At 42.6% G+C, this 9707-nt stretch overlaps 1 protein-coding gene across 1 annotated transcript; it reads right to left on the bottom strand.

The window, feature by feature from the left end:
- Positions 1-714: 714 nt before the first annotated feature.
- LOC118423879 (trichohyalin-like) lies at positions 715-9300 on the bottom strand (the record flags this gene model as incomplete). Its single annotated transcript, XM_035832190.1, is given in 5 exon segments — positions 715-828; positions 1283-1964; positions 2376-2590; positions 2956-5151; positions 7433-9300. Coding segments are annotated over 5 exon segments (5016 nt in total), but the record flags the coding sequence as incomplete, so codon positions are not given.
- Positions 9301-9707: the final 407 nt, after the last annotated feature.

The raw sequence follows: 9707 nt of genomic DNA on the forward strand, positions 1-9707 counted from the left end.
TCTGCAAGAGGTGAGCAAATTGTGCACTTTTAAGACAAGTCAAGCTCCTGCAAAGGAAAGTAAGACTCAAATTCAAACCACAGGTCTCAGACAATAGAATAGAAGAGAGTCGATATTGAAGTTAGAGAACAATAGGTCTAATTTCCTAAATTCTTGAAGCTAAAATCTGTAAGGGGTTAGCCAACTGCTGCAGAGGAAACTAAGACTCAAATTCTGACAATAGAAAAGAGATGTTATTGAATGAAACAGTAGGGATTAGTTAGTAAATTAGTATTCATCGTTTTTGTTGTATGATCCTACCTTCCCTTCTAATTCCCTTTGCTGCTTATAGGATACAAAAATGTTCAGCATTAAAAAATGGAAAACCAAAACTTAACTAAAAGTAAACATGAATGGAAGGGTGACACATATTATCATGTGACAAATGGTGAAAGACTGAATGAATGGGTGTTACTAAATGAGAAGTATTAAATGTTAAATGAAGTCAGAAAAATGTCTAATAAGAAATGCAAATAAATCACAGCCAAAGGCTGATGAATTATCTATCAAGAGAAACATATATAAGGTAAAAGCTCACAAGATACATGCAAAATATTTAGTTGCATACCTTTCACATGAATAGACTTCTCAGTTAAAGTTATGTCTGAATTTTGTACAGGAGCTTTGTAAAAAAAATAGTCTGAGGAAACTCAAAGTTCCTCCTTGATCATTTACCTTCTCATTCACCTCCTTTTCGTGAGTCTCGGTGTCAAACTGGAGTTCTGCCCTCAAGTCTTCCAGTTCCTTCTTCATAGTCTTGACCTCCTTTTTCATGGCTGACTTTTCCTTCTGAAAAGCATAGAGAGAACACTTCAACATTATCTGGGTTTCATTCTGAAATTATTTTTGGTACCTATTCATAGAGTCTTACATAAAACTTTTTTTTCAGAATGTCACAAGCAAAACTCTCTAAATTTTTGTCTTAACTTTGTGTATCTTGAACTGCATAGTGCATATTCTGTATACATGTAATGTTACATGTACAAAACAAACAATGTAGCAACTGAGACTATTGGGAACTGACTTGCACTATATGTACATTACAATAGTCATATACAATATATATCAAGTAATATACTATTGTCGCGTAAATATCACAACCATAGTACCAATGTTGGGAAAGTGCTATAACTTCAATATTGTAATTTAGAAAACCATCTAAAACACACCCATGTTTTTAAAGGTCTTTCCCTAAATACAATCTTCTTTTCTCACATTCTTAGACAAGCAACCCTGTTCCTACCTTAACCTCCTCTAGAGTCTTCTCCGTTTGTTCCAGCTGGTTCCTCAGCTTCTCCACCAGACTGTTCCCACCAGCCTCAGGAGGTGCTGCCCCCTGTACGGAGGCCTCCACCTTCTGCTGTACCACTTCTGTGACTGCAACCTCCCCAGCTTGTTGTGGCTCTTTGCCGTTCTGCAGCTGTTCCTCAGCCTGTTGCAACTTTGCCTGCAGCTCTGCGATGATGTTTTGCTGTTCTTCTTTGCTCTGCAGTGACTCTTCTGCTTGCTGCAACTTTGCCTGCAATTCTGCGATGGTCGGGTTTTGCTGCTCCTCTTTGCCCTGAAGTGATTCTTCAGCCTGTTTTAATTTTGCTTGCAGCTCTGTGATAATCGTTTCCTGCTCTTCTTTCTCCTGCAAAACCTCCTGAAGCTTTCCTTGCAGTTCTGCGACGGTCTGTTCCTGCCCTCCCCAACTTTGCAGCAATTCTTCAGACTGTTGCAGTTTTGCTTGAAGTTCTGAGATGACAGTTTCCTGACCCTCTTTATTTTGAAGTTGTTGTTCTGCCTGCTGTAGCTTTGACTGCAGCTCAATGATGTTTTTGGTCTGCTGCTCACAGCTGCGTAAGGTTTCCTGCAGGATGCTTTCCTTGTCATCCAGTTTGGACTGCAGGTCAACTAGTAGAGACTTCCTATCTGACTCCAGTCTAAGAGATACAAAGATTCCTCAAATCACTGAATATGTAGAGGCCAAAGATAATTTTGTTCCATGATCCCATACCTTCTCACAATGATTTTGACCATTATGACTGATGTATGATGTGTGTTCCTCATTAAACATGCAAATTTTATTCAAGACTTTATTCAAGCTTTTCCTGCGAAATCTTCAATCAATTCCCCCGAACAAATCTGAATATTAAGCATTACCCATACAATGTCGTTGTGCAATGCCAATGGTAAGTAATGGCATGTTAACCAAAGTATCATTAAACTACAGAATTATCAAGTACATGTTAAGCATTGAAAATGTCAAAATCTGACTGTCTGTAAAGATCTAATGGCAAAATAAGACCCAAATGAAAGAAATTGAAGTTAACAGTTATATTCGTTGTACTAACCTGCCCCTTTCAGTCTGCAGTTCCTCCTGTGCAGCTTGCAGCTCAGTCCGCAGCCTTGTCACCTCCTCAGCCTGCGTGCCTGCAGCCGTAGCCTGGGACTCCTGCAGCTGCTGCAGCATCTTGTCTTTATCCTGCAGCTGTTCCTGCAGGGCTTTCTTCACCTGTGCAATCCTCTGTTCTGCCTTCTTCTTCAAGTCAGCAAGATTGGATTTCCCCTACAAATGGGAACAAAGAGAAATTGTTTGTTGGGGGAACTTCAACAGTACATATCATGTAAAAAAAAGAGCAGTAGAATATCTATAGGTCAAGAATAAATACAACTATTACAGGACAATAAAGAAACAAAACAATTCCGTTGCTTTAAAGTTTACTTTTGTTGCTACGAATCATTCATTTGGGTAAAGACTACCGTTGAACAGTCGAAAATTTGGATAAGTCCAATTTTTGGTGCTGGAAATTACAACTTCAGGATAAAATTTGTAACTATTATTTGAATGATTGTTTTGCTCTGTACTCCACAAGGGCTAGCAAGCTGCCATTGCAGCTTATAAAGACCATGACCAACAAACAAAACAAATACCTTTTCTTCCAGTTCTACTGCTTGAGTCTGTAGGGCTTCTGTCTTCTCCTGCTGTAACATTGCAACTTTGTCAGACAACTCCTTGTCCTTCTGCTCTAAGGCTTCTTTGTACTCCTCACACTCTTGTTTGACTTCTTCAATCTGAGTGGTGAAGACGCTTATTTCATTCTCACTGGTCTCAAGCTTCTGAAGTAGGTCCTGATGTTTCTCTGTCTCCTCTTTCAGAGAGTCCCTTTCTCGCGAGACTTCATCGTATTGCATCTGTCGGAACTCCATCATGTGGTCGAACTCTGCGACTTTCTTCTGAGCTTCCGCAAGTCTTTCTTCCAAGCCTTCGTTCTGTTCCTGGCTTTCTGAAAGCTGATGCTTTAAAGATGCTAATTGTTCTGTCAGCTGGGTTCTCTCTGTTTCTGTCTGTGTTGCACCTTCAGCCTGTGTCCTCCTTAATTCTTCCAACTCCTTTAATAAGTTAGCTTTCTCTTCAGCATCTTGTTTTAACTTATCTTGGATCTCCTTACATTGGGATTCTAGTGTGCCTATCTGATTGGCATTGTCTTGTAATGTTGACTCCAGTTCTTTTATTCTTGTTTCACTTTCAGACACTGTGACCTCGTGCTGTTGTTTCTGGGTTTGCATCTGTGTTTGTAGTTCGGAGATCTTGTTTTGAGTCATGGCAATCTTTTGTTCTGCCTTTTTCTTCAGTTCTCCAAGCCGAGTCTTTGCCTTGCTCTCCAAGTCAGCAGCCTGCTCCTGTAGAGCCTTTGAGTTCTCTTCCTGGAGTTTTGAGATCTCTGCCACCTTTTTCTCTTCAGCTATCCTTGCAGCTTCCTGCTGGTTTTGACACTCGGTTGTGAGCTCTACAAGCCTTGTTTGTAGCAGCTGGCTTGCCTGACTACTATCTAAACTCTGCTGCTGAAGGTCTGAAAGTGACTTTTCCAGTTCTGCTATTCTAGTTTCCCTCCCCTGAAGTTGAACCTCATAGTTTTCTGACTTGGACTTGAGTTCTTCCTGGAGACTTTTGACCTTGGATTGGAACTCCCCAAGTCTGTGCTCAGCTTTCTCCTTTAGTTTTGTGAGCTTGGCCTGGCCCTGTTCTTCAACTTCCTTGACACGCTGCTCTAATTCTGATTGCTTTTCTTTCTCAAGGTCTGCAAACTTCTGTGAGTTTTGCTGCTCTTTGATTGACAGCTGTTCTGTCAGCTGATCCAACTCCCCCCCTAGCTGTGCCACTTGTTGTACATACTCCAAAACCTTCTGTTCTGCTGTTTGCTGTTTGGCTTCCAGCTCTTGTATCCTAGTCTGGCTGTTCTGGGTCTCTGCTTCAAACTTCTGTGCTGTCTGGTCTTGAGTTTCCTGCAAGTGTCTTAGCTCACTCCTAGCCTGTTCTAGTTCAGCTTGCACCTTTCCCATCTCCTCAGCTTTTGCACTGCCATCCTGTTGAAGAGTTTCAAGCTGTTTTTCCTTTCCACTCATCGTGTCCTGCAACTCCTGGATGGTGCTCTCTCTGGTCTTCAACTTCTCCTGCATCTTTTGGACTGCCTCCTTGAACTGCATCTTCAAGTTTTCTGCCTCCTTCTCCATCTTTGAGATTGTCTCGCTCTTCTCTTCAAGAGAGGCCTTCCACTTGGTCTCAACTTCTTCTATCTGCTGCCGGTGTTGCTGCGTAATGTCCTGCAGCTGCTGCTGGTACTCAGACACTTTGCTCTGCAGGTTTTGCTGCAGCTCCTCAGCACCAAGCTTGGCCTGTTCCTCCTTTTCCTTGATCTGCTGCCTCAGCATTTCCACCTCCTGGGTGAATGAAGCCTTCTGAGACTCCAGCTTCTCTTGGTACTCGCTGACCGACGACTTGTGTGTCATGGCAAGCTTCTTAAGTCGTGCTCCTGCTTCTCCAAGCTTGTCTTTCGTTCCCTGAAGTTGCTGAGACCTCTCCTCAAGCTGGCCTTGAAGGTCCTTAACTGTAGCTTGATATTCTAAATCCTTGTCAACAAGATCTCCTATTCTGTTCTCCAACTGCAGCTTCTGTTCCTCCATGTCTGCCTGCAGGTTTTTCTTCATCTCAGCCATGTTGTTCTCCTGCTCTCTCTGGAGTTGTTGTACCTGTCCTTGGTGCTGAACGGTCAGTTGGTCCAGCTGTGTGGAGTGCTCCTCTCGGAGCTGCTCCATCGAGGCCTGCATTTGCTGTACTGTTTCCTGTAACTGCAACAGAACACACATACATTTCAGGAAAACTCTGAGTCTTTAATACGTAAAATGAAAAAAAAACATTTGGTACATTCATAAAATAAAAATGCAGCTTTGTAATAGCCACAAGCTAGTTAGACAGCCCTGGCTGTGCATGCTGAACAGCCAAACCAATAAATAGATAAAAATGCAAAAGCTGCTTTTGTTGATTTAGGGACCGTACGGCATTTAGCGAGGGGGGAGGGCCGGTCGCCAGGGGGGGGAGGGCCAAGCAAAAAAATATTTTGCCAGGGGGAGGGCCTAGCAAATTTTTTTTTACTTGGGGGGAGGGCCAAGCAAAAAAAATAGCTTGGTCTGCCAGCAAAATATGTCCCTTAAAATCCAAGAAACGGCGTTTCAGAGGGTCAAGATTTCAAAATTTTTCTGGACCTCTGCAAGGGATCGCCCGAGGTTGGCGCTCGGGACATAGTGAAAATGCGAAAGGGAGGGGGCGGGGCTTATGCATGACGCCCTCGAAAACCTTCTTCACGTACAGAAATGTTATTAAACTCTGTATTAGTCTGCCAGCAAAATTTACCCGTCTTATTGCCCTCAAAATGTAAGAAATGGCGTTTCAGAGCTCGAGGGTAAATATTTGCAAATTTCCCTGGATCCCTTTTGACGTGACCGGCCTCGCGCCTTTGATGACCGACATCGTGATAATGTGTTTGGGGGGGATTTAATTTTGTATTTCTAAATTGAAATGCTATTAAAGTTAGCTTGGTTTGTCAGCAAAATATCTCCTCAAACCGAAGGAAATAGCTTTTAAGAGGGTCAAGATTTCAAAATTCTCCCGGACCTACCTTGCGATTCTTCGTGCCTTTGGCGCCGAACATGGTGTTCGGAACGTCGTTCTCAAAAACTTGAAACCCTCGTATTTTTTTTTTTCATAGAAACGTCATCTAACCAGCAAAATTTCCCATAAAAAAGCAATGCAGGAAATCGTGGCAAAAAAAGCGTGGCATTTCTAAAAGATCTCCTGCAAGTCTGCGGTCTCACGCCCGCCGGCGACCGGTCTTACCCCGCCGTGGGAAAATCAGCGTCACGCGTCGGCGCCCCCCTCCCCACTACAGTTTTGGAAGTCGAATCGTGCTGTCGTTTTGGTTTTCATTTTTTCCCCCGATTTACCGTAAGTTATTACCACCACAGAACCAAGAAAAAGTCCAAAATATATGTAAATTGAAAATAGTTTCCGTCAAGCCGCTCAGGCCTGCGAGCTTGCAATACGTAAATTTAGGGAGCGGGGCGCGCGCCGCTTCGTGGCGCAAATCTACTAGAAATCCAGGTACAAATGCTTTTTAGGTGTTGTTTTAATATCAAAACCAATGAAATAGCTTCTATAAAGCAAATATTTATGCCTCTATGAAGCAGATATTTATCCCTCTATTAAGCAGATATTTTGAGCCATTCTGTTTTCCTTTTTTTACTAGGGGTGAGAGATCTGTTTTCTCGATGAAAATCATGAAAAAGTATGACGCAAAGGACATTTCCGAATGCGGGAGCGCAGTGTTTTATTGGCGTCTTGAATTTTTTTTTTCAAAGTTGATAGGAGGGGGGAGGGCCAAGCAAAAATATTTTGTCTTGGGGGGAGGGCCTAGCAAAAAAAAATTTACCTGGGGGGAGGGCCATGCAAAAATTTTTTGACCCGACCCTCTGGCGACCGGCCCTCCCCCCTCACTAAACGCCGTACGGTCCCTTATAAAAGTAAAGTGAGCAACCTGAGACTGAGGACCAAGCAAGCTAGTAGTGCAATACAGCTTTCTAAGAAAAAAATAATACTACCAGTTGTCTTTCCTATCTTGTCACAGAATTGCGACACCATACACCGCAAGTTAATCTGATCATCGGCATTTGCTCATGACCAAGCATTAAAGATTCATGTCAGGTCATGCCTCAATTACTGTTTGTGGGTGGTGGTGTCTCATGTGGCTGTTCAATATTGAAAGTTATGTGTCTTCAAAGACCAATATTTCATAACTTAGTGTGACACAAACTTTTGATGCATACCTTGTTGCATGCTCAGCCTTTATACTTATAGCTTCCACTATGTGTTTGGCTAGCACACTTCTATGCATATAATAATATTTGTAGTTTATCTTGTAAGCAGAGATTTGGGATACCAAACTAAGACAAATCTACTCATAATGGAAAAATGTAACCACACCAACTGCAGACTCAAGATTGTATCACTGAGCACACTAGATTAAACTGTACAAAGATATCCAAACTGAGAATGGCACAAAATTTTTATCCATACCTTGTTTGCATGCTCAGCCTTCAGAGCTTCCACAGCGTCAGCATGCTGTTTCTCTAGTTGAGACAGAGCCTTTGACTTCTCTCTCTCCAGCCCCTCCACCCTCTGCTGCCACTCTGCCTCCTTCGCAGCCATCACATCTTGCAGCTCTTGTTGTTTCTGCTGCAGGCCTGATTCCCGTTCTGACTGCACATCCTGCAGGGCCTTCTCCTTCTCTTCTTGGATTGTCTTAAGTTGCTGGGAGAATTCCTCTTCTTTCGTCCTTAGAAGAGTTTGGTGATGTTCTTCAACCTCCTTACGGACTGTTTCTACCTTCTGCTGCCATTCTGCCTCTTTTATTGAAAGCAATTCTTCCACTTCTTTTTCCTTGGTCTGCAAGGCAGCTTCCTTTTCTGACTGGATGTTTTGAAGCAGTTTGTCTTTTTCTTCATGAATTGCTTGGATCTGTTGTGAGAATTCTTCCTCTTTTGTCCTTAAAAGAGCATCTCTCTGTTCCGTAATCTCCTGGATCTTTATTTCCCAGGCCTTCTCTTGCTCACTAAGCTTTAAGGTTAACTGTTCTTCCTTTTCTTTCAAGATGGCTTCATGCTGTGCAGATGCATCTCCTTGTTTCCCTTCTGCTTCTTGTCTGATCTCCTGAATTTGCTTTGAATATTCCTCATCCTTCGACTTCAACAACTGCTCGTGTTCTTCTTGAAGTGTCTTCATCTGAGTCTCCGCCTCCTTACTTGCTGTGTTCAGTTTCTCAGTCAGATCGTCTTCCAGCTTTCTCAAAGCTGCTTGGTGTTGCTCCTGAGCTTGCTGTAGGTCCCTGCTTGCCTGTTCCTGTGCTGCAGTGAGCTCTGTTTCCCGGCTGTGCAGGTCTGCCTGTACCTGGTTAGCACTAGTCTGCAGTTGGGTCCTCTCCTCTTCTAGTGTGGCAATCCTTGCCAACATCTGTCCCTCTCTTTCTGACGTCTCAGTCTTGTTCTTCTCCATCAAGAAGGTGACTTTTTCCTTCAACTCCTCCTCCCGTTTCTCAGACTGCTGAAGTTTCTGTGTCCAGGCTTCTTCCAGCTGTTCCAACCTTGTCTTGGCCTCCCTTTCTGCACTCTCAAGGGATGACTGCAAGTTCTTCATCTCAGACTCGTGAGTTGCTTGAAGTGCTTCTGCTTCTCTTTGGTTTTTATTGCTGAGCTCTTGAAGCTGGTTCTCAAGTCCCTCCTTAATGTTTAGTGACTCTTTTGTCTTCTCCTCAAGTTGGTGTTCTAACTGGTTCCTTTCATTGTTGAAGGATTCTTGGAGTTCTTTTGATGCAGCTTCATACTTCTGGGTGAGTTCTCGTATTCTCGTCTCAAACTCTTCGATCTTAGTGGAGATTTCTGTTTCTTTCTCTTGAAGACTGTTTTTCAACTGTTCTCTTTCATTGTTGAATGCATCCTGCGCCTCTTTGGTTTGTTCCTGATGCTTTCCTTGCAACTCCTGTATTCTTAACTCAAACTCTTGCACCTTGTTGGCCTCTCCCTCCTTAGCTGAGAGCTGATCCTGCAGCTGTTTTCTTTCACTCTGTGATGATTCTTGCAATTTCTTCAACTCTGCTTCATATTTCTGGTTCAACTCTAGTACTTTTGCTTCCATCTCCTGGAACCTATTTGTTGCCTCCTTCTCCTTTTCCTCATGTTCCTTAAGAAGTTGTTCCCTCTCTGTCTTGAAGGTCTCATGTAGTTCTTGGATCTGAGTTTGATGCTTGGTGGTTAGTTCTTGTGTGTTTGTTTCTAGGCCTTGCATCTTTTCAGTTAGTTCCCTCTCTTTGGTCTGCAATGACTCGACCATCTCTGAGGATTTCTTGCAGGTTTCGTCCTTTTCAGCAATCTGCTGCTGGTGTTCTGAGGTTTTCTACAATAAAACAATATCAAAAGCTGTTAGTCAAGTCTTCAAAAAAGGTCAATATGTGAAGGACATTGTATTTCTTTAACCTAAATCCAAAAGCCCCCCTGCAGGAAGTCCATAAAAATCATCACCTGTCAAAAAAGAATCCTTGTCTTAAAGTTTTTTAATCTCCTTTAGATTATGGAACATCTGTCAATGACAGGGGGCCAAACCACCAGCCAAAGTTTAACACTGTAAAAGTTATCTTATGTCCTGCTTATGCCAGGTATGGAATTTCAAACTGGGGCCAGGCTGGGTTGTTTGGTATAGGAACAAAAAAATAAAGTGTATATCAAGAAGTACATTATACTTGTGACTAGTTTTTCTTTACATTGTGTGTTTTTTTTGTCTTTTATATCAAATTTTTCAT

This window comes from Branchiostoma floridae, chromosome 10, assembly GCF_000003815.2.
Source record: "Branchiostoma floridae strain S238N-H82 chromosome 10, Bfl_VNyyK, whole genome shotgun sequence".
Lineage (NCBI taxonomy): Eukaryota > Metazoa > Chordata > Leptocardii > Amphioxiformes > Branchiostomatidae > Branchiostoma > Branchiostoma floridae.